The sequence below is a fragment of the Gracilinanus agilis genome, chromosome 4 (genome assembly GCF_016433145.1).
Source record: "Gracilinanus agilis isolate LMUSP501 chromosome 4, AgileGrace, whole genome shotgun sequence".
NCBI lineage: Eukaryota > Metazoa > Chordata > Mammalia > Didelphimorphia > Didelphidae > Gracilinanus > Gracilinanus agilis.
This window is the reverse complement of record NC_058133.1, coordinates 244,300,510-244,325,844: the sequence shown is the minus strand read 5'-3', so window position 1 is coordinate 244,325,844 and position 25,335 is coordinate 244,300,510. Positions and strand designations below refer to the sequence as shown.

Genomic DNA, 25,335 nt, shown 5'->3' with positions numbered 1-25,335 from the left:
ATGGAGGAGCTGCTGAAGCGAGAGCTGCAGAGCTCCATGGCCAAAGCCACGGGCCACTCAGCGGGCGGGTGCATTAGCCAGGGCCAGAGTTACGACACCGACCGAGGCCGGGTATTTGTGAAAGTGAACCACAAATCAGAGGTCAGGGCCGGCAGGTGATTCTCCTGACCGCCTTTCTTATCCTTCTTCTGAGGGCAGGGGTTGCTGCTGACTCCTGGCAGTGGGAGGAGGGAAGGGTGTAAGCTCCGGGGCTAACGGGGCCTCTGCCCTGCATGCCGCCGGGCTCTTTGGTCTAGGTGAGTGGGGGTGGCGCGGCCCTTCCGGGCTCCCTGGAGGCCTCAATGTTGATCCCTCTGGGGCCCTGCCAGCCCAGGAACGATAGGCGCTCCTGTGAGTCCGGAAGGGTTTCTGCCTGGAGCGAGGGACTTCCGGGCTCAGACCTCCCCTCTTTTTATTGACTTTTTGGACAGGTCTTTTCCCTTTTTCGTTCTGCTCCTCCTTCCCTCACCAGAGAGAATTTATCTAGTGATTCTCTCTCTGGTAGATTCAGGAAGAGGAAAGAAACCTTGTCAACAAAAATCTATTCCTTTCCAAGAACAATCTAAACGCAGTTTTGTGCTATATAACCTGTGATCCATTGAGGGAAGAGAAAGGGGGAAAGTGGGAGATAGGAAGAGGAAAGACCTGTAAAAAATAGAAACTTATCTTTACTTTCGTCTGCCTTTTTCTCTTCTCTTTCATCCCTCTTTATCCTCACCTTTCCAATTTCCTCCTTTTCCTCTTCAATTGGGAAAGATCATTTAGTATTACATTTTTGGTTTTTGGCAAGCATCCTTTCCTTAAATAATATATTTATTCTTAAGCATAGTTTCATTTTTAACATGCTAGTACAAACAACCCTGCTTGTTTGTGTCATTTGAACTTCTTTCTGCTCTCTTCTGTGTCTTTTTGAAGTATTTCTCAGTACTCCACCTCAAAGGTATGTTTTAAGACATTGTGGGAGAATGCACATTGGTAGGTATGACAAAGAGTTGCCAGCTCTAAAGAGGCAGATAAATAACTTGACATTTGGTATTTTTTCTTTGCACGATGTTCAAATTCATAGAGATCTAGTTACAGAGTAAGGAAAACCTGAGTTCAAATAAGACCTCAGACATTAGTTGGGCAAGTCACAAAGTTTCCTCAGTTATAAAATTGGGGATTATAACAGCACCTAATTTGTAGAGTTGTTGTGAGCAACAAATGAAATCTTATAAAAATGTTTATCTTTTCTTCTCACTCTTCCCTGATGATGGGAAATTGTATATTGCAGAGTGCCTGGCACTATGTAAATGTTAGCTGCAATACTAATAATACGAATTATGCCATTTTTGAAATACAAGAAGTTCTATAAACCTTTAATTTGCTTTATAATCCTTCATCTGCTTTAGGATTTAATTCCTGGCCTTAATCTGGATGGTGAATGGCATAGGGCATTTTCCATGTTTAATATCAGTGTTGTTTTACCAAACTTTTTGAGTCATTTCTTTTTATTTGCAAGAACCAAGGGCAAATAATTATGCTGAACTCATTTTGTAAATTGTATCACCTTTTTATTAATGTTCAAAGTAAATTTTGAATCTTTAATATAGCATATGAAACTTTTCATTCATGATATGTTTTATGACATTTGTGCCATGGAGAGCAGAACTTTCTAGATTTTAAAATGTGTATTTAATAAAATGCATTATCTTAGAAGCTGTCTAGCTCTATCCTTAAATAAGACAAAATCTTCTTAGATATAACACAAATCAGAGTTGGTCTTAAATACTCAAACATGTTTTAGCAAGCATCTCTTATGTTTTCATAACTACTGTTTCTTGGGGGCACTTGCAAAGTATCTAGAAGAACTCAGCTGTTAAGAGTTCCTAATCTTTAAGGGGAAAAATTCAGTTACCCGTTATCTTATAATTTTCATAAATTGACCAAAAGGCACATGGAATGACTAGATAACTTAAGAAGGCACAATCTAGTCAGAAACAGAGATGACTTGATGATTCCTTAATTGTTGGCATGGTATGGTTACTTTTTTGACCTATTCCTCAGAACCCATCCTTGCAGAGTCTAATCTTATAAAGTTCTTATTAATACATCACTCTGAAATATTAGTGAGTAATGCCCTTTCTCCAAGTACATTTGTTGAAACAGAATTATTGCTTTTTTTTTAAACTGTCTGTGACATTGGCATTGTTTAAGAAACCTCATCCTATAAATTTGATTTGGATTCAATGTGTGAAACTATTGTACCAAATATTTTTTCCATTATTATTTGAATGGTTTTAATTTTTCTCCTATATTGCCTTTCTTCCTGGTTGATTCCATCATTTTTTATTATGATCTTTTTCAAGATCCTTTTGTATTCTTACCTGTATTAGCACTGTTTCTGGATTGGTGAAAAGATTTTAGAATTGAACCCATTAGTGATGCCTTATGAACAACTGTTATTGTTTTTTCTTCCTCATTATCATGTAAATTTTCTTACCCAGCATTTTAATTTTTTGAGCAAAAGCCCATTTTAAAATGCCTTGATTAATATTTTAAAACAATGTAAATGCATGCATAAATAATAAATATTTATTAGCTCTTTAATATGTCAGACACTTAAGTCTTGGGGATACAAATACAAAAGTGACATAATCTCTCCATTTAAGAAGCTTATAGGAGAGATGATACACATAGAGAGGATGGTTGAGGAATGGAGTTTTGGTTTGGAAGTAACAGTGCTAGTGAACAGAACAATAAACAAGTTGTCTGTTAATGTCTTTTCTCTAAGCTGTATTGGCATTTAAAGGGTTAAACCCTTTGAGGAAGAGATGGAAAGCTAGTGGAGGCAGAAGGTATGTGTGCAAAAGCAGGCTGGAAAATAGAAGGGATGGAGATGAAGATGCCTGGTGTTAAAAAGTGCAGAGCTTGTGGCCTAGATCAGGGATGATGAACCTTTTAGAGACTGAGTGCCCAAACTACAACCCTCACATCACATGGGGGTAGGTAAGTGCTTACCTCAGACAGGGAAGGAAGTGCTCCCATTAGGTTGCCGGGCAGTGGGGCAGGTCATGTAAGAAATGTCTTCAGGTATACATGGTGAGAGGGAGGCGAGCAGCCCCCTCTGGCATGCATACCATAGGTTTACCAACATGGGTCTAGATCAGTGATGGGCAAACTTTTTAAAGAGGGGGCCAAAGGAAAGGAAATGCTCATCTGTGGGTCTGTTTCTAAGGCAGCTCTTTCAAAGTTTCATTGTACTGTATCCTAGTCATTGTATTTGTCAGATTAGGAATAATGTCTGTGGCCAGATAGAACATTTCAGGGGGCCCATCTGGCCTGCACATCACTGGTATAGATCATATACTAGTTTTCTTGGAGCACACAATTTGAAATGGATAAATACAGTGGCTGTAGCAAGAGAGGATGTCTGGTTGTGTTGGTTGTTGTATTCTTCATTAGTGGCAGATTTTTAAATAACTTAAACTACAACTTAACTTGTAACTTAACCTCAATCTTGTAGAGGTCAAATAGTAAGGGTTCCCATTCTGTGAATTATTCTTATGTTTCTTTTTTTTATTTTAAACCCTTAACTTCTGTGTATTGACTTATAGGTGGAAGAGTGGTAAGGGTAGGCAATGGGGGTCAAGTGACTTGCCCAGGGTCACACAGCTGGGAAGTATCTGAGGCCGGATTTGAACCTAGGACCTCTTGTCTCTAGGCCTGGCTCTCAATCCACTGAGCTACCCAGCTGCCCCCATTCTTATGTTTCTTGCAAATACTTAAAGGAGTCATATTTTTATAAGAAATTTTGTTTTTCTTGCTTTCAAATTCAAATATACACATTTCAAAATTACATTGGGGAGAAGCAGAGGTTCAAAGAAAGAATAGATACTAAGCATGGATATTACTGGGTGAAGTATGGGAGAGGATGATATTTGTAGATTTATAAACTTTCACTCAAGTCATTGATACAGTTTGCACAATAGGAAGCACAGTCTTCTGGTGAGTCTTTTCCAACTTTACATTGACCATTTGGTTTATTTTCATTTTTATTAGAGATTTTTTTTTATTGTATTTTTTTCCCCAATTACATTCAGTAACAATTTTAACGTTTGTTTACCGACATTTTACAATCTAAAGTCCTATCTTTCTCCTAGCCAGAAAACTATATGATATGTTACACATATCATATATACGATACATATTTCATATTCTTCATGTGAAAGAAGACACATTTTGCATATTCATGAAAAAACTCATGAAGGAAAATGAAAAGTGGTATGATTTAATCTGCATTTAGACTCCATCTATGTCAGTGAATAACTTTTTTCATCATGAGTCTCTTGGGGTTGTTTTAGATCCTTGCATTGTTGATAATAATAATTAAGTAATTTACAGTTGATCATTGTACAATATTGATGTTACTGTGTACAGTGGTCTCCTGGTTCTGCTTACTTTACTTTGTGTCAGTTCATATAATCCTTTCCAAGTTTTTCTGAGATTGTCCTGTTTGTCATTCGTTATAGCATAATATAATTCCATTACAATCATATACCACAGCTTGTTCAGCTTTACCCAGTTGATGGTCATCCCCTTAGTTTCCAATTCTTTGCCACCACAAAAAGAGATGCTACAAGTATTTTTGTACAAGTAGGCCTTTCCTTTTTCTTTGATCTCTTTGGGATACAGACCTAGTAGTGGTATTTGCTGAGTTGAATGGTATGTGCAATTTTATAGCCAGTTGGGTAGGGTTCCAAATTGCTATCCAGAATAGTTGCATCATTTCAGAGCTGATATAATATACTGATATCAGTACATTAGTTTTCAAATTTTCCCACATCCCCTCCAACATTTATCTTTTTTTTTTTGTCATCTTAGCCAATCTGATAGGACCTCTTTGCCTTTGAATCATGCCAGTCAACCAGTTCCCTCTAATTATATTAGCTTACTTGTATCTCTTTAAGACTTGCATGAAATCTTTCCTTTTTCTTTTTTTCTAAAACCCAATACTGTGTATTGGTTCCAAGGCAGAAAAGTGGTAAGGGCCAGGCAATGAGGATTAATTGACTTGCCCAGAGTCACACAGCTAGGAAATGTCTGAGACCAGATTTGAACCCAGGACCTCATGTCTGTAGGCCTGACTCTCAATCTACTGAGCCACCCAACTGCCTCTATGAAATTCTTTTCAAGAATTACATGAAAAAAGTTTTTGAATGTTTTGACAGATAAGCAATAGACTTAGATCCCCTCATCTGCCATTCTTTAAAACAAAACAAAACAAAAAACTGTTCAAATTCCATGGCAGTTGAGGAAGTCATGCTTCCTCATCGAGACCACAACTTCTCTTTCTATATATTCACTAGCCATCCTTTGAATAATATCTTCAAGAATAAGTCAGGCTTACTTCCCTTTTTTTGAAAATTAGGCCATCTGCCCTTCTCCAGTGCCATAGCACTTTTCCCATTCTCCTCAGTTTTTCAAAGGAAGCAGACAGTACAATGGAAAGAGAATTCAAAGTTCATATCTAGCCATGCTTACTACATATGTGATAAAGAAGTCATTTAACTTCCCTGGGACTCAATTTCCTCATTAATATGGAGTTTAGAATAGATGAATTCTAAGGTCCTTTTAAGTTCTAAACCTGTGATCCTATCAGCGATTGCTAAGCAATCACATATGCTGGTTCTCTCAATACCTTCAGATATAATTTATCCAGATTTGGGGGATTCATCAAAGGGCAATTAAGTGTGCTCTTATAATCTTCCTACCTATTTTGGGTTCCATTTGCCTAAAAGCTATTTGTGTTGTGTTGAGGCAGTGAGGTGGTATAGTAGTTAGAAAGCTGGGCCTGAAGATCTGAGTTAAAATGACCTCAGACACATACTAGTTGTGTGATCTTAGGCAAGTCACTTAACCTCTAGTTGGATTAACTTTCTTACCTATAAAATGGGCATAATAATTATCACCTACCTCTCAGGGTAGTTTTGAGAATCAAAAGACATAATATATGTAAAGTGTTTATCACAGTGTCTAGGACTTAGAAGGCACTATATAAATGGTAGTTTAATAATTTGTTAGGATTATTAATAGAAGTAGTGGTTGGTTGGTTGGGTGTGAGGAAAAATGGCTCCACCCACCTTCCTTGGTATCCCCCATGGCTCAGCATTCCCTGACTAGGCTAGGCATCTGACATCATCCTAAATATCTCCATCATCCTGATGTTGATCTGAATAGGGAGGAGCTAGGTGAACTTAAAAGGCAACATGTGGAAGGAGGAAGGACTGTTGGCTTCCAGAGCAGAGAGAGAGAGAGAGAGAGAGAGAGAGAGAGAGAGAGAGAGAGAGGAAATGCAGGAGAGGGTTTCTGAGGTAAGGAAGTTTAGGCCTTAGTCAACAAAATGGAGGCTCATTCTTTCTTTGCTGATTAATAAAATAATAGAATCCACCACCAGTCTCATATTTTTGATCATAATAGTTGTTATCCTTTGTACTTGAAGAGAACCAGAATGGTGGCATTGGTGAGATCTTTTGTCTCTCATAAATTAGATTTAAGTGAGGCAGAGTTGGATAAAGCCATCAGCCTCACTCTGTGTTCCAGAGTCATGTAAGACTAGTGGCAGGACAAAAGTCAAGAAGACTGGTGATGGCTCATGATGTAGTGAGATGAGCTTGGGTTCTTGGATGTCTAACTAAGCTCCAAGTACTCCGCAGTGCTGCTTCCGCTGCTTTCATTACTGTTGGAACAAATTGTGATTATCCACCACTTCTTCCAGGGGAAGTCTTCACATGCCTGGGGTAGACACCGACCCTCTCCCTCCCCCAACCCACAGGTGTGAGGCCTGTTGGCTACCCTCAACCTGCTTTAGCCCATCTGCTGAGATGGCTTTACCAGGATATGGTTATTGAGCATGCCATGGTTTCTTGAAACCATAAGTGAGAGCTCAGTGGCAGATAGAAGGAGGAAAGCAGCCCTGAAAAGGGCTTAGCTAGCCCTCACACCAGAGATACTAGTTTTCCTTGAATATAGGTCCTTCAAGTCTAAAGATAGTCCTTTTTTTTTTTTTAAACCCTTACCTTCTGTCTTGGAGTCAATACTGTGTGGAAGAGTGGTAAGAGTAGGCAATGGCGGTCAAGTGACTTGCCCAGGGTCACACAGCTGGGAAGTGTCTGAGTTCAGATTTGAACCTAGGACCTCCCGTTTCCAGGCCTGACTCTCAATCCACTGAGCTACCCAGCTGCCCCCAAAAGATAGTCCTTTTTGACAAAGAAAGCAGAAAGAAACTTTAGGAAATAATAATAATAATATACTATTATTATAATAATATTATTATTATATATTATATAATAAATATAATAATAATATTATTATAATAAATAATAGCTCAATGCATTGGGGATCAAGTGACTTGCCCAGGGTCACACAGCTGGGAAGTGTCTGAAGCCAGATTTGAACCTAGGACCTCCCATTGCTAGGCCTGGCTCTCAATCCACTGAGCTACCCAGCATTCAGTGCATATTGAAGGTCTTGGAGGAGTATAAGGTAGCATTCTTGGCTCTCATAAGGTAAAGAATTTGTATTCTATTCACCAATCCTAATTAGGCTCCTAAGTAAGGAGGGAAAGGTCCTGGCTGGTTTTCTAGTGAACATTACATGTGATGGTATAAGACATTCTTTTCTGACCTGTGATAAGGATTAATGACTATGCAAGAAGAGTCATTATTTTTTCTGATGCTCCCACTTTTTTACATTATTAATTGCAAAGATCATTTACCAGAAGACCCTGATTATTTAGACTGGGATCTTGGTCTTTCCTGATCAGCTACTCCTTACTCCTTTGGGGAACTTGTTTTGTGTTTGTTATATTTGTGTTTTAGTTTTTTCCTTTCTCCTTCGGTACTGTCATTAGTAGATTTTTTGAATAATAAGGTCTTAAAGTCATTTAAATGATGAAAGGCCCTCTAGGAGATCGTAAGGATCTTATTATCAAAGAGGAAAATGTCATAGGAACAGTGTCCTAATCTTTCTCTCCCTGAAGGTTAGGCTAGTTTTTTTCTCTTTGAAACATTCCTTGAAACTTGTTTCATTTAATGGCTCAGGCTGTTGACATCACTTTTTCATTCTTTGGATGCAAAGCGGCCAAGAAGAGCTAAAGGAACTCTTGGAGGTTTTGTTGACATATTGTAGTGGAAAACACAGGCAAAGGGGGCATTGCTAAGCTAAATCAATTCCGAGTTCTCAGTGTCTATCCTTCTTGTTGAATGGTTTTCTCTTGTTATAACTAAATTTCCTTTTATTAACTGTCAAATGACTTACTTACTAGTATATAATTTTATTTCCATATTGAATCTAGTGTTTGGAGGGATTGGCCTGACTTGGGCCTAGCCTAGAACACTGAATAATATATGTTGCTTTGTGAATCTAACTTATGTATACACTTGAGAATAAACACAAATTGGATTCATAGGGCACTACATTAAATGCTCACAAGGTAATTAAATGTTAGTAGTATATATGTTATATATTAATTTAGATGTATATGTTGTAAGAGTTAAAAATTAAAGTTGGACTAAATATAAGAGAAATGTAGTCTCCAAAATAAATATATTTCAAGTCAAATGACTTTTTAGCAGTATTTATTTGTAAAAGAGAAGGAAAGAGTAAAAGTAGAGAAATGAGAGAGGGGGTGAGAAGGTATCTGTCCTATCACATTAGAATTACTCCGGCTCGGTTCAAACCAGTTAGGGCTCTTTAACTCTCCAACAGAGGACCATAGGTTGGAGGGGCTGGTGGAGAATAAAGCAAGGGTTCCAGCCACAAGGCCTCCTCCAAGACAGGGGGCCTCTCCGGAAGCTAGTCCTTTTAGGAGCTAGGAAAGGAGTCAGTCCTTTTCACTCACCCCCATGGTAGTCCAAAGAGAAGATCCAAGAGCAATCTTACCAGAAGCAGTCCGAGGTCCCAAGCCGAGTTCCTCCAAGGCCAAGTTCGAAGGAGAAAGAGGTGGTCACAGAAAGCTGCAGCTACTTTTAAAGACCTTTCTTTGCATCACTTCTGTGCCTTCCTTCCACTTTATGTGGACTAGTTTTAGAATTTTCTTAGGACTGCCCAGGGGCCAGATAGTCATTTCTGAGTTGTCACCCAGTTTAGTATGTGGGTTATGGACCTCCCCTCACTTAAGGAAATGTGGGGTGTATATGCTTCTGATAATTAAAATTAAAAGCATCCTTCCTCTCAAAAGAAGCAAATAACATTATTATACTAAAAAGAGTTTAGACTACTTGGCATAATTACATGAACACATAATTCTATTATATTTGAAGGCTTATTTGGGGAAAGTTGTCTTTACAAAATTAGTTTTGAATCAGGAAATTTTTGGTTTGAAAACTTTTTCCCCCCCAAAGAGATTTATCCTATATGTGTATGGTCTTTTTTTTTTTTTATATTTATCCCCAGTATTACCTTTCTTATTTCTTCCTCTTCTTATTACTTTTTTGACAGGCCAGAAAAATGTTTGAAGGTGAAATGGCAAGTTTATCTGCTATTCTACAAACAAACACAGTGAGAGTACCCAGACCCATTAAAGTGATAGATGTGCCAGGGGGTGGGAATTTACTAGTGATGGAGCATTTGGACATGAGATATTTAAACAGGTGAGTCTTGAACAAGTTTGTTTAATTTTTCCTTGTTGTAATGACTTGTTTATTCCCGAAAGAAAAATTTTTTTAAATCTTTACCTTGAATCTTGGAATCAATACTATGTATTGGTTCCAAGTCAGAAGGAGAGGCAAGGGCTAGGCAGTGGAGGTTAAGTGACTTGTCCAGGGTTACACAGTTGCAAAGTATCTGAGTCTAGATTTGAACCCAGGACCTCCCTTCTCTAGGCCTGGCTTTCAATCCACTGAGCCACCTAGCTTCCCTGATTCCTGAAATTTTTCACACTTTTATTGGGTAGTACATGGCAAAGACATGGCAGCACAGCACATGTGCTTTTCTATAGGATCTGTAGAACCTCTTGTACTTTACCCTTGTATTCTGTGGAATTCCAAATCAGAAGGTAAATAGAAAAGGAATATTTCAAGGTAATATTTTTGAGAATGATCAAGATTAAGAATCTCAATGGGAGTATGTAAATATCAAAAAGTTATGGTCTTTCTCTACTAAGTTGGTTTTCATATTCTGTATTAATATCATACTTAATCTGCCATGTTTGTATATTAAGGGTAGATTTTTTTGCATGTGTAATTTTGGTATTCTCTCTTATCTTTTATTGGAAGATAAATTGATTTATTTTGATTTTGTAGTCATGCTGCAAAGCTTGGATCACAGTTAGCTGATCTACACCTTCATAACAAGAAGCATGGTGAGGCTCTCAGGAAGGAAGAGAAAACTGTTGGTATGGTAGTATGGAATTTATATATATAATATATACACACACACACATACATAAATACATACTATGATAATGAGAATAAATCTATCCTACCCACCTTAGATTTAATCACCAAAGGTGAAAACATCTCCACTTAACTCACAAGTTGGGAGGTCTGTGACCCATGTGTACTAGAGTGAGTGACAAATCAAAATTTACTGACTGCCTCCTGGGCATTCCTAAGAAAAGAGTCTATTGTGATTGGACGCGTAAACTAAGAGGAAGGCACAAGAAGTGACGCAAAGGAGCTCTTTCTTTTTTTTTTTCTTTTAAACCCTTAACTTCTGTGTAGTGGGTTCATAGGTGGAAGAGTGGTAAGGGTAGGCAATGGGGGTCAAGTGACTTGTCCAGGGTCACACAACTGGGAAGTGTCTGAGGCCAGATTTGAACCTAGGACCTCCCGTCTCTAGGCCTGACTCTCAATCCACTGAGCTACCCAGCTGCCCCCAAAGGAGCTCCTTTAAAAGAGAGTTCAGTGAGCTCAGCTTCTCACTCTCCTTGTTCATGGCTTGGACTTGGAGGAGCTCTGGAGCTGGGAGCCTTGGTAAAAATGTTCTTAAATCTTTCCTTTGGAATTCCATGTGGTGAGTGTAAAGACTGAATCTTCCTGAACTTCTTTTAAGGAACTTCCCTTTCAAAAAAGACTCTGTTACTGAAGCTTTTGCTTCATTTGCCTCTGGGGCCCTCTGGGCTTCTGGCCCTCTGACTTTCCAGCCTTGGGCTCAAGGCTGAACTTCCCTCAGCTGAGGGTTAATTAGATCTGCCTGGATTAAACTAGGGGATCGGAGCAAATTACCTATTGTGTTAGATTATTTATTTTATCCTCTCTCTCATTTCCTTATTTCTTCTTCCTCTACTCATTTGTAAATAAACTTCCATAAAGGTCATTTTAACTTGAGGTTATTCTTTAATTGGGGATTGTTAATTATTCAATTCCCTGGAGACCAAACCTTTTAATATCCACCTAACCAAAACCCCTTTTTATCCCTTACAATACATACATACATATATACTTTGAGAACAACTCAAGCACTAGAACCATTTGGCAAAACTTGGAATTCCTACTAAATTTTGAAAAGCAATCAGCCTGGATAAAGTGAGGTCATAAAATTCAAAAGAATTCCAAAACCAGAACCTAAACACATGTAGAATTGGTACATAAATTGCTATTAGGAATGAGTTGTATAAACTCATTTTCCACAGACATGTGGTCATTTAATAATGTTTGTTTAATGACTGATTCAAGGGAGGAGTTTTAAACATTTTTGCTATCATGGACCTCTGACAAGTCTGGTAAAGCCAATGGATCCCTTCTCAGAATAATATTTGTTGCCTACTTTCATAATTGATGGAAATGCTTATCACAAATAAAGATGAAATTTTTTTCCCATCCAAGTTCACAGACTCATTGACATCTATCCAAGATCTCTTAGGGGGTCTGTGGACATGCAACTAATCTTAATTCTAAGGTTATCTAAGATCTACAACCTGTAAAACTTCTTGGTATATAGAAGTGAATATGATGAAAATTCATATTGGCATTATATCAGTTAGGGATCTCTATTAATTAATACTTTTGCAATTCCAAAAATGCTTTGTAAGCCTTAAAGGAAAGCCTAATACATTCTTTCTTATTACTATAATATAGTGATAATTAAAGTTTATTATGGTGGTCCTTTATGAAGTAAGATTCTGAAGTGAAAATTTAATTTTTTATTTACATTGACATAAATTTATATTATATACTATGATATATTTTCATATAATTCTATCTTTTGAAATTTGGGATTGAATTGAATTACATTGATAGGCCACAAGGGGTAATTGTCTATTAAGCAGGATATCTCATTAATCAAAATACTTTATTCCTTGACTGTGCATTATAACAGAGTATATTCTAAAAAGCCAAACAAATTATATAAAGTAGATATCAATAGACCCTATTCTTTTTGTTCTGCCTTTACTGTACTTTTGTCCTTAAATATTTAAGAACAAGTTCCTAGGCATTTGAAGCTGTGACTGAAATGCATACTTTTGGTTCTCTCAGAAACAAGTATGCTTGGGGATAGCTGGGTAGCTCAGTGGATTGAGAGCCAGGCCTAGAAACAGGAGATCCTTGGTTCAAATGTGACATCAGACACTTCCTAACTGGGTGACCCTAGGCAAGTCATTTAACCACCATTATCTTAAAAAAGACAAACAAACAAGTATGCTGAGCTGGTCATCAGCAAATGTCTTTTTTTCAGATTAATCATGAAGTTCATTTTAGTTTCTTAATTGATTGATTTCCTTTCTCTTTTTTTCCCCTATCTTTCTGAATCTCTCCTTTTTCTACCTTAAGCAAATGATATTTTCATTTACTCCTTTTGGAACCAGCATTATTTTCCTGATGTTCTCATGGTGAAATTCCCTTTAATTGGTTGGTGTTGGTTGAAACCAGATCCCTTATTTATCTCCAGATGAGGAAAAACAAGGTGAAGAAGAAGACATTCAAATCATTTCTGAAAATGACTAAACAACTGGAAGCTGTTTATTTCCATGGGTGGGAACCAGGGCCTCTTTGAGGAAGGTAACTGGTGGTTTTTGTTCTTTTGCTTACAAAGGGAAAGGAGGAGGGCAGGCAGAACTTCAGTTTGTGGACCAGTTTGGGTTTGATGTGGTAACCTGCTGTGGATACCTCCCACAGGTAAGTGACATGGAAGGTTTTCTCAGTTTAATTGATCAACTCTGGCTATTAAATTCAGATGGACAAAGTTTTCACAAAACTTTAAATGCAAAATTTATGATGTTATCTTATTATCAAATGTTAAAAAACAATTATACAATGTTTACATGTTTTACATTCACAGACCAGCTCATTGTAAGAACTAATGTGTTTCACAGTGATATTTCACTTCAGGATTGCAAAGAATTAGACCTTTTTTTAAAAAAAGATTAAAACATTTAACCTGAATTTTTTTTCCTTTCAAGTTTTTCTTAGTCTGAACTTAAGCATCAAATAAAATTAGTATTTTCATATACAAAGTAAAACAGAAAAAGAGAACTGTATGTGAAATTGTGAATATTATATACAGCTTGATATTCCTTTTAATTTTATGATAAATTGAACATTTCAGAGCTGTTTTGCTGTCTTTCCCTCTGGCCTTTCTTTTGTCCTTTTCCATTAATTCTTTAAAAAATAGCTTCAGTGACTGTTTTCTTTCTTTCTTTTTAAAATTTATTTATTTTTTAAAAAATATTTTTCCGTGTTTACATGATACATCTTCTTTCCCTCTCCTTTTCCCTCCACACCTCTCCCCCCCAACCAACGAGCAATTCCACTGGGTTGTACAAATGATGTCCCTTGATACCTATTTCCATATTATTCATTTTTGCTATCAAGCGATTTTTTAAAAACCTCAATCCCAAATCCCATACCCATGTATACATGTGATAAGTGATGTCATCTGTTCTTCTTTTGCATTTCAACTCCCATAGTTCTTTCTCTCAATGTGGTTAGCATTCTTTCCCATATGTCCTTCAGGAATGTCCTAACTTGTTGCATTGCTACTAGTAGCAAAGTCCATTGTGTTGGATTTTTCCACAATGTTTTTCCTTCTGTGTACAATGTTCTTCTGGTTCTGCTCATTTCATTCTGCATCAGTTCTTGAGGTTCTCCCAGTTCATATGGAAAGCCTCCAAATCATCAACCCTTAAAGCACAATAGTATTCCATCACCATCATATACCACAATTTGTTCAGCCATTCCCCAATGGAGGGACATCCCTAATTTTCCAAATTTTTTGCCACCACAAAGAGTGAGGCTATGAATATTTTTGTACAAGTATTTTTCCTTATTATCTCTTTGCAGTACAAACCCAGCAGTGGTATTGCTAGTTGAAAGGGTATGCATTCTTTTAAAGCCCTTTGTGCATAATTGCCTTCCAGAATAGTTGAATTAATTCACAACTCACTAGTAATGCGTTAGTGTCCTAATATTGCTACATCCCCGCCAACATTTATTATTTTCCTTTACTGTCATATTGGCCTGTATGCTAGGTGTGAGGTGGTACCTCAATATTGTTTTGATTTGCATTTCTCTTTTTCTCTTTTTAGAACACTTTTTCATGTGTTTATTGATAGTTTTGGTTTCTTTATCTGAAAAATGTCCATTCATGTCCCTTGACCATTTGTCAATTGGGGAATGGCTTGATTTTTTTTGTACAATTGTTTAAGCTCCTTATAAATTTGAGAAATGAGACCTTTGTCAGAGGTTTTTGTTATAAAATTTTTTTCCCAGTTTGTTGCTTCCCTTCTAATTTTGGTTGCATTATTTTTGTTTGTATAGAAACTTTTTAATTTAATATAATCAAAATTATTCATTTTACATTTTGTAGTGTTCTCTATCTCCTGCTTGGTCTTAAATTCCTTCCTTTCCCATAGATCTGACAGATATACTATTCTATGCTCACTTAATTTGATTTCCCTCTTTATATTTAAGTCATTTACCCGTTCTGAGTTAATCTTGGTATAGGGTGTAAGATGTTGATCTAAACCTAATTTCTCCCATACTGTTTTCTAATTCTCCCAACAGTTTTTGTCAAATAATAGGTTCTTGTCCCAAAAGCTGGGATCTTTAGGTTTTTTGAACATTAGCTTCCTACTGTCATTTATCCTAAGTCTATTCCATTGATCCACCTTTCTGTCTCTAAGCCAGTACCATATAGTTTTGATGATTACTACTTTATAGTGTAGTCTGGTAAAGCTAGGCCTCCATTCTTCACTTTTTTTCATTATTTCCCTCGATATTCTTGATCTTTTGTTTTCCCAGATGAACTTTGTAATAATTTTTAAAAATTCTATATAAAAGTATTTTGGTAGTTTGATAGGCATAGCACTGAATAAGTAAATTAATTTAGGTAGGATTGTCATTTTTATTATACTAGCTCATCCTCCCTATGAGCAATTAATGTTTTTCCAGTTATTTAGATCTAATTTTAATTGTGTGAAAAGTATTTTAAATTGTGTTCATATAATTCCTGTTTGTCTTTGTAAATAAATTCCTAAATATTTTATATTGTCTAGAGTGATTTTAGATGGAGTTTCTCTTTCTAACTCCTGTTGCTGAATTTTTTTGCAAATATATAGAAATGCTTATGATTTATGTGCGTTTATTTTGTACCCTGCAACTTTGCTAAGGTTATTGATTGTTTCTACTAGTTCATTTTCTTGGATTCTCTAGGTATACCATCATGTCATCTGCAAAGAGTGATAGTTTAGTTTCCTTGTTGCCTTCTTTGATCCCTTCAATTTCTTTTTCCTTTCTAATTGCTACTGCTAACATTTCTAGTACATTATTAAATAGTAGTGATGATAATGGGCATCCCTGCTTCACTCCTAATCTTATTGGGAAGGCATCTAACATCCCCATTGAAGATGATACTTACTGATAGTTTTAAATAAATACTGTTTATTATTTTGAGGAAAGGCCATTCTATTTCTATACTTTCTCGTGTTTTCAGTAGGAATGGGTGTTGTATTTTGTCAAAGGTTTTTTCTGCATCTATTGAGATAATCATGTGATTTCTAGTAGTTTGGTTGTTGATATGGTCAATTATGTGGTTGGTTTTCCTAATATTAAACCATCCTTGCATTCCTGGTATAAATTCCACCTGGTCATAGTGAATAATCCTCGTGATAACTTCTTGTAGCCTTTTAACTAGTATTTTATTTAACATTTTTGCATCTATGTTTATTAAGGATATTATTTGTATAGTTTTCCTTCTCTGTTTTTGGTCTTGTGAATCAGTACCATATTTGTATCATAAAATATAATTCTTAGAATGTTGGATATTAATTTAATTCTTACATTATTTTGGATATTTTTTAGATAAAAATACATTAAATATTATTCTTAATGTTTCATATCTTGTTTTCTGGACTGTAGCAAGTGACAAGAATACATATGATTTTTAAAAAGCATTTCCTTCAAAAATTACCTTTCAAGTACTTTGATATTTGATGGAGAATTTGTATTAGAAATTAAAAGATTGGTTCTAATCTTAGCAATATGATTTCCTAACTGCATGACCTTGAGCAAATCACTTAAACTCTCAGAGCTTCAAGTTTTGTCATCAATAAAATAGTGATAATAATAAACCCTGTCTGCTTTTAGAGTTGTGATCATAGTAAAAATGTCTGGCATTATTGTAGTGTTTTAAAGTTTACAAAGCTTTTATATACATTATCTCATTTATCCTCATAATATCCTTATGAAGGAATTAGTATAAATATCCCTATTTTCAGGTGAAGATCTAATTTAACAGTTTATAGGATTTAAAGTTGAAAGCAACCTTAGAAATCATAGTCATTCTATCATAGATTTTTGAACTGGAGGAAATTGTAGAGATCATGTAGTCTAAACTATCCATTTTACAAATGAAAAAACTGAGGCTCAAGAAAAATTGCTATTAGTTATTACTATAGTAAAATTACTAATTATATTATACCCAATAGTGAAATTACTATTTGCCCAAGCTCATACAGATACTATGTGGCAGAATGAGAATTAAAAGCTAGATCTATATCCCAAGTCCAGTGCTTTTTTAAAAAAAAATTGATCCAGCTGAGAGTTTTAATCCCATACAGAAAGAAAACACTAATGATTACAATCATTTGAGAGTCTAGTGTATAAGCTTGATTTTTGGTATGTAGCTATTTTACATTTCACCTCCCAATGCCAAGTGAGCTCTTTTCTTTATGGTAGTTTTATTTGTTAAATCATGCATGACTCTTGGTGGCCTTATGTAAAATCGAATTCTTTGTTCTCTCTGAGTTTACATTTGTGAAAGGGAATCCTTGTCTATTTTGAGTTAACTTCAGGTTAACAATAACTTAAGTGCCCCACCTTAGTACCTCACCTGGGGAAGACAGAATTAATTGTCCTTTGTCTACTTTTAAATTGAATCAACAAAAGATTGAACACCCTACTTAGTATTAGGTGAGAAGCTAGCAAGGTAACTAGTGTGGATTTTAAAATTAATATTCAATAACTAAGTATTATATTTAATAAAGTTTTATTAATAATAACTAAAGTAAAAGACCTAGCTATTCAGCCTTCTTGCCACAGCAAAAGGGGAAGAATGAGGCAGAGCCTCAGAACTTACACAGAACGTGACCATGCAAACACAGACAAAAGGAAAAGCATTCTAAGTAATACAGAAAGGAAGTTTGGGTAATGTAGTTTTTAGGGATTCAAGATATTTCTAACTATACACTAGAGAATTCACACCCTTAGAAATTCATTCAATCAGGAAACTGTGAACCTTTTTTGATTCAATCAGCCAGGAATCTGTGAACTCTTTTGATGAATATTCACCTTTCCAGAAGGTAAGAAGTGGTTCCCACAGACACTGCTCCCTGGCTGGGCAATTTGGAAGCTGTGATTAGCCCTTGTGAAGAAGGGAAGGGACAAAAAGCCACTATAAAAGGCCCCAAATTTCTGGGGCTAGGGAAGTCAGCTTTAAGAAGGAGGTCGGCTCTAGGAAGAAGGTCGGCCTAAGGAATCACCTTCAGCTCAGCTTGACCTGCCTCTTGGAGGGAACTTGGGTGAGTAGACAGCTGGCTCTTCCTTCCTGTCTTCTGGAGAGAGTTTAATTCCAGTTGAAGGTTAACAAGTCCTGGCTGAGTCGAGCACAGGAGCAATATTTAGGTAGGCCAATGTCTTCTCTACCCTTTTATATTTCTCTGCTTTCATTCATTCTTTCCACTTCTTTTGTAAATAAAAACTATTAAAAGTCATTTAAACTTTGAGCAATAATATTTTAGAATGGTGACCACCATCATTATTTATAATTTTCACATATTTTAGTCAAACCATTAATATTTAACCCTTACACTTATTTAGGGTTTTCTTGGCAAAGATAATGGGAGAGGTTTGCTATTTTCTTTTCTAGCTTATTTTCCAGATGAGGAAACTGAGGCAGTCTGGGTTAAGTGACTTGCCAGGGTCACACAGATAGTAAGTGTATGAAGATAGATTTGAATTCAAGAAGATGAGTCCAACTCTTTAGCACACTGTGCCACCTAGCTGCTTCTTTATGGTAGTTTTCTCTTTTCGTGGGTGACTCCCTCTCAGTCTGCTCCTGAAACAGGACCTGATGCCAATATCCTGCTGCTTAATGCTCCAGAAGGAGGAAAGATACGAGTTGCCTTTCAAGTTCTAAAAAGGCCCTGATATCTAAGAGGAAAAAAAAAAAAAGAAGAAGAGAGGTAGCCCCATCTCAAGTACAGGCTTGCTTAGATACTCTGTGCTTAAGAGCAGCACAGTTTGGGGAAGGGTATCTCTCCAGGTTCTCTCAAGCTCTAGAGAGTAATTTTGCTCTGGTGATCTTATTTATCCCTAAATTGGGAAGAATATGTATGAATGTTATTAGGATAATAAAAATGAACATGTTGGTAGGGAATTCTGATTTAAATTCATTATTCCTCATCTGACTTTATCATTAAATTTGAAACAAGGAGTTTTGGCACTTATTTTGCAGGCAATTGCATTCATATTTTCACTCATGTGACAGCATTTAGCACTGTCTCCAGCAATATTTACATAAGCTAAAATAAGGATTTTATATTTATATATATATATATATGGTCTCTTATGCAAGGTGTTATTGATTTTTGGTTTAGAAAGGTCCCCAATTTCGTGCAACAAGTACTGGACATCTATGATTATTATAAATGGTATAATCTGACCCTGACTGAATGTATTTGCTTCATCCCAACTGGCATAGCCATAATCCTAACAATCTGGCAATTCCTAGTGGTCTTGAAAAATGTTTCCTCTCATCTGTGGCAGTATTTCAACTTAATTACAACAACAAAGAAAGATGCTGATTCTGGGGAACTAGTAGATAACATCAAACTACTATTCCAAGTATTGAAACAAATAAGGGAAGGAAAGGAATTGGACAAGCACACAATTCTCCAGCTAGAGATTGTTGGAGTCCAAATACCTAGGAAGTAATACCATCAATATTGAATCAAAAGCCAATATCAACTGACCATCTGCAAATTCCATTGTGTGACTTTTACCAATCAAAGATAGGACAATCGTGCAGCCTGGTGAAGGGGTAGTGCATGTAAAAACATACAAAGCATTTACCCCAAGTGACATGGAGGTGCTGAAGAGGCATTTTCCAAAATTTTTTGAAAAACCATTCAAAAGCATTAAAGAATTAAAAAGGGTGTTCATACTATTCAGTCCCAGTTTTGATGACGTGGAATTTCTTTTAGGGGAATTTTACTCTTCCTCAGAAAAGGAAAAAACTCCTAAACGAAATGAGGACAAACTCAAATTTAAAAGCTTGGCCATTAGTCCACCAGGACTTAGATTTTACCCAACATACCAACCTTAGATACCTGATCCAATGTAGAACTGATTTATTAGAAGCAATGAGAATCCATGCAAAAAGGCCAAATTCATGGCAAAAATTTGAGAAATTAAAATAGGGAGAAGAGGAACATTCTAGTAGTTTCCTTGATAGAGTTATAGAGGCAGCAGAGACAATACTAGGATTACGTGACACACATGCCCAGGAAACCATAGATCATATCCGTAGACAATTTGTAAAGGAAACATCAATCCCAATACAAAACTATTCACAGTGGGAATCACTGCCACTGCAGGATGTAAAACAGCATGCTTCCTACATCCATGACTCAAAGCAGAAGGAAGCAAGGATAGCAAGACAGACTCAGACAAAGACGAACTGATAGCAGACTTGAAAAAACAGTTGAAACAAATAAAATGAGAAAAAGAAATAGAGGAGGTAAAAAATTTTGCCCTTCAAACTAGTAGGAGCCATAATCAATACAGGCAACCTACAATTAACACCCAAATACTAAAATCATCTTCCCCTTGATACTACCTTTGTGGGAAAATAGGTCATATTTTCCAATATGGAGAAATGGAGAGATACATACAGATAGGAACTGAGCCAAAGTCATTATGAATTGAGATTCCTAATTTAAAAAGGTCTAATCATTATAATTTTGGTGTGAGAATATGTATTCTGAGTGAGGAAAATAATATTGAAAAACTGGGCAAAACAGAACAGATGTCTTTTAGCTTCGGGACTTGTTGGGCTATCCCAGAAGCTCCTCTTACTCTCAAACTACCTTGATATTGGGTCTACCAGTCAAGGAAGATTTGGCTGCCTTAAAGTAAAGTATTTACTAGATCAATAAAATAAGGGATAGCTTGATTCAAGGATGTCCTACTTGCCTACAGAAAACTAAAGCCCACAAAGTCTAGTCACCAAAACCAAAACCACCCTTACTCCCAGAGCCCAAAGGGAAATTCAGGAAAAATAACAGGGAAGTAATATGGAGAGGGTCAGGGAGAGATCCGGAGAAATCAACTAGGTTCAAATTGTCCAGAAACAAAAGCACAGGCCAAGGCAAAGCCAAAGCAGAGCCTCAGTTGGAACGTCAGCTCTCTTCAAGCCTCAGACTCCAACTGACTTTCTGTCAAGATTCTAAGACTGCCAGGAAGTTTACAGTTGACTCTTGCAAAAGCAAAAGCCTCTGTTGCATACTTGCATTACAGCATCTACTTTTTCTAATTTTTGTAATTATAAAAGTGTTGCTATGTTTTGTACCTCTTTTAATATCTAAGTTTGCTAATGAGTTCTCTCTGTATCTATAGTCTTCCCTTCAAATAACTTCCATTTTTTCTCCTCACTGGAATTATTTCCCATTCTGTCTTCAAAATTCCCTTCGTCGTCGTTTCCTTGGTTTTGGGGCTGATATCCATGAGGTGCAAACTGTCTTTCCTCTACATTCTTTGAAATCCGATTTTCTAAAATCCAAGGCACATGTCAGTCTTACAACTTAGGATGGTATGATAAATATACAAATGGGCAATACTGTATCATAATTATTTCAGAATATAAGGGACAAAGTATTATATAAAGTAAGAAAGGAAAGATCACATAACTGATAGTATGGGAGAAGACTTTCTAGATGAAGTGGTTTCCTCCCCGAACCCTTGGTTTTTCATCTTTAAAAAATGAGTAGATTATATTAGATGCACTCTGAGGGCTCTCCCACCTGTGATATTCTGAGACTGATATCTGCTATGTAAAGTTGGAACTCCTTGGAGAGAGTAGCGCAATAAAATATATTGGTTTTTTTTTTTCAGTAGTGCTGGATGTGCTGAATATTCTCTACTTTGATTCTGCTATTCACTATTAAAGCTCATTTTTAATTGGATTTTTTTTTCCTTTCTTGATTTTATTCCTATAGGTAAATGATTGGCAGAAGGACTGGGTAATATTCTATACCAGGCACCGACTTCAACCCCAGATAGACATGGTGGAGAAGGAATCTGGAGATAGAGAAACAAGAGAACTTTGGTCTCAGCTGCAGGTAAGTTATACACAAACTATGTGTGCCATTTTAGACAAATATATTCTCCAACAGTACCTGAAGCTGAGAGAAGACCTCTTTTTAGTTGTCTCTTTTATAGCGAGTGAGTAAGGGTTAAATCAAGATTATCTTTTGTGGCTGTGTTTCTCCAATGTAAATGATTAATTAAATTTAGTCCAATAGTTCTCTGCTAGAATCCCAGGCTAACTGGTTGCATGTCACCCCTTTATTTCATTCTTCATCTCCTTTGGGAAAGTTCAACTTAATAGAAAGAAGATTGTTGTTACTCTTTAGTTTCCCATCTCTGTAAGTGTTCAAACAGAGACTAAATGACCTCCTGTTAGGGATAGAATAGAATTTATGCATCAAAGATTGGACTGAATCTTCAAGGTTCCTTCCAACTCTGAGATTCCATTATTACTTTAATTGGTGAAATTGGAAAAGATAGCATCACTAACATCTGTTTTTCCCCTCACTTTCTATAGTTGAAGATACCTGGCATGTTCCAAGACCTGGAAATTGTACCAGCCCTACTACATGGAGATCTGTGGGGAGGAAATGTAGCAGAGGATGCATCTGGGCCAATTATCTTTGATCCAGCTTCTTTTTATGGCCACTCAGAGTTTGAGCTTGCTATAGCTGGAATGTTTGGGGGCTTTGGCAGCTCTTTTTACTCAGCTTACCACAACAAAATTCCTAAAGTTTCAGGGTTTGAGAAGCGACTTAAACTCTATCAGCTCTTTCACTACTTGAATCATTGGAATCATTTTGGATCAGGGTATAGAGGATCTTCTCTGAATGTAATGAGGAACCTCATAAAATGAATGCTGTCTCTTTTAGTGTTCTGGCCTCTACCATCTTTGGTGATTCAAACATAGTATTTTTTCCCTTAAGATATGTAACATTATAGCCAAACATCTAAAGTCTAGGATTTCTCTTGTTCCTGTCCTCTCTTTCCCTGAATACCACATTTCCCCAAAAATATTGGGTTTCATATTTTGCTTTTAATTTTTTCCTATAACTAGAGTAGCTCAATAAGTGCTTCTTAATCTAGAACCTAAAAACACATTTACAAGTTATGAAAAATACTCCACAGCTTAGAGATAATTTTATTTCAAAGTTGAATATTTTGCTAGATGCCAGATAAAGGAAGCTATGCTCCAGAATAATGATACTGTGAAGTAATAGATGACAGGCAGCATTTAGCCATCATGTTACCAAGATAGAAAAAGAAAGTATAGTAATTGAGCTTATTTGAAGTATGGACAAGAAAGTTTGATAATAAATAAATTCTTTCTTGATTATTTAAACACATTCCTTTCAGCTTTTGTAGTTCTTCTAGGAACATTTCTTGAAATGTGAAACAGGTTTTCCTCACCTTACCAGTTATCTTCCTTATTGCAGAATATAAGAATTGGTCAGTTCTCCTTTTTTACTAGAATCACCTAAATCTGGAAATGAAAGTCACTAATTAGAAATTTTACAACATTTAAGATTGCTAAATCTAGTAAAAACTGGTGCAGCAGCTTCTTGTGTTTTCTAATAACGGTGTTCTGGTTTTTTTCCCTGCAAAAGAGTCTGGACTCTCTTTACTAATCCAATAGCTATTTTTCAAATATAAGAGATCAAGTGTTTCTATTTTGATGGGATTTGGGAGGTGGAACTGTGTTTCTCAGGATACCTACAAACCTGAAGGTTTTTAAGAATACTTTTGAAGGAATATTAATTTGTACTCTTTTTCCCCAAGATATGCGGGTCAGAAATGTTATCATAATGGAGTTGCTGAGTTGGGTCTAAATTTTACCATGCAAGTTGAGGCTTATCTAGATGGATACCTTTTTTCTCTTGCCTTCTTTGCTGTATAGACTACTGTTATCGCATAAAATGGACTTTTCAGTGCTTAATGTAGTCCTACCTAAGTGGAGTAATTTATATGCTTTTAAATTTATTCCATGTTTTCTCATTTTCCTAAGCCTGAGAATCTTGAACTGAATTGTAAACTTGCTTTCTTTACTTAGCATTTTAGTAATAGGGTAAATTTAATGATTGTATTGATGCTTATCACCCTTTCTCCATGAGAATTTCAGTGACCTATCAGCTGTTTCAGTGATATCTGACAATGTATTTACTTTTACTGTTTAACTAAATAACAGCTGTGACATCTTCATATATTAATAAAATAGACAAAGCTTGTTTCTTAAATGATCCATTTTGTGGGGGACAGCTAGGTGGCTCAGTGGATTGAGAGTCAGGTGCAGAAATGGGAAGTCCTGGGTTCAAATGTGACCTCAAAGTCTTCCTAGCTATGTGACCTTGTCACTTGGCTCATTGTCACTTAACCCTCATTAGCCCTTACAACTCTTCTGCCTTGAAACTAATACACAGTATTGATTTCAAGATGGAAGGTAAGAGTTTAAAAAAAATCTATTTTGACCTTGTTACTTTCTTGTTCATATTGTTTATAATTCTTTTATTAAAATTTTAATTTAAATCTTTTGTTTTTACCTCACTTTCATTTCCAAATATATCCCTCCACCTCCTTCCCAGTGAAATATATCCCTTCTTTCCCTTCCTTGTTAAAAAAAAGAGAGAAAAGAGTTCAACAAAACCACCAAATAAAATAAGTTTGACAGTGTTCCTGCCTTTGCAGAGAAGGAAGAAGGAGCATTTTCCTGGTTCCCTTCAGGTCATATAGTTTCACTTTTTTGTTATTGCCATTCTTTCCTTTTCTATATATGTATATTTATATTTGTAATTGATAATGACAGAAAAGCAAGAGGTCTCCTAATTTGGACATATCCAACCCCTGTGGTATGGTGGTGGACAACCATAAAGTCATTCAATATTAGTTGTTGTGAATTCAACATTAAAAACTTCTTGTTTGGATGCAAAGACTTCTCAGATAATAAAAACCATTAAAATAACGGCTGTTGATGAGATAAATGATCTGACTGATGATAAAACATTTCATTTAGTATAGGCATTTGGGTAATCTGAGTATGGGCTTGGTATTCCAGATAATCCTAGAAAGTGTTGTGGGAAGAATGTTAAATTTACTCTTACAAATATAATGAAAAAGTGAATTTTTGCTCATATATCATTAAGTATATAACCTGTAAATAAAGGAAATCAATGGACTAAGCCACCCATGATTGCCAATACAACTTCTATAGATAGGGCATAGTGAAAATGGGCTACTACATAATATATGTCTTCTAAAACAATATCTAATGATAAATTAGTTAATACAATACCTGTGAAGCCTCCAATTGTAAATAGGAAAATGAAGCCTAGGGCTCAGAATATTGCAGGGGATCATTTAATATTACCTCCATGTAGAGTAGCTAGTCAACGGAATTCTTTAACTCCTATGGGAATAGCAATAATTATTGTTGTGGATGTAAAGTAAGCTCAAATATCAACATCTAAGCCTATTGTGAATACATAGTGGGCTCATACAATAAAACCTAGGAATCCAA

At 36.1% G+C, this 25,335-nt stretch overlaps 1 protein-coding gene across 1 annotated transcript; it reads left to right on the top strand.

Moving 5' to 3' along the window:
- LOC123247975 (ketosamine-3-kinase-like) lies at positions 1-24,058 on the top strand. The gene is made up of 6 exons (XM_044677099.1): positions 1-141; positions 9,520-9,671; positions 10,323-10,414; positions 13,054-13,136; positions 21,734-21,856; positions 22,342-24,058. Exons 1-6 carry the CDS (start codon positions 1-3, stop codon positions 22,678-22,680), a joined length of 930 nt encoding a protein of 309 aa, XP_044533034.1. The 3' UTR covers positions 22,681-24,058.
- The last annotated feature ends 1,277 nt before the right edge of the window (positions 24,059-25,335 follow it).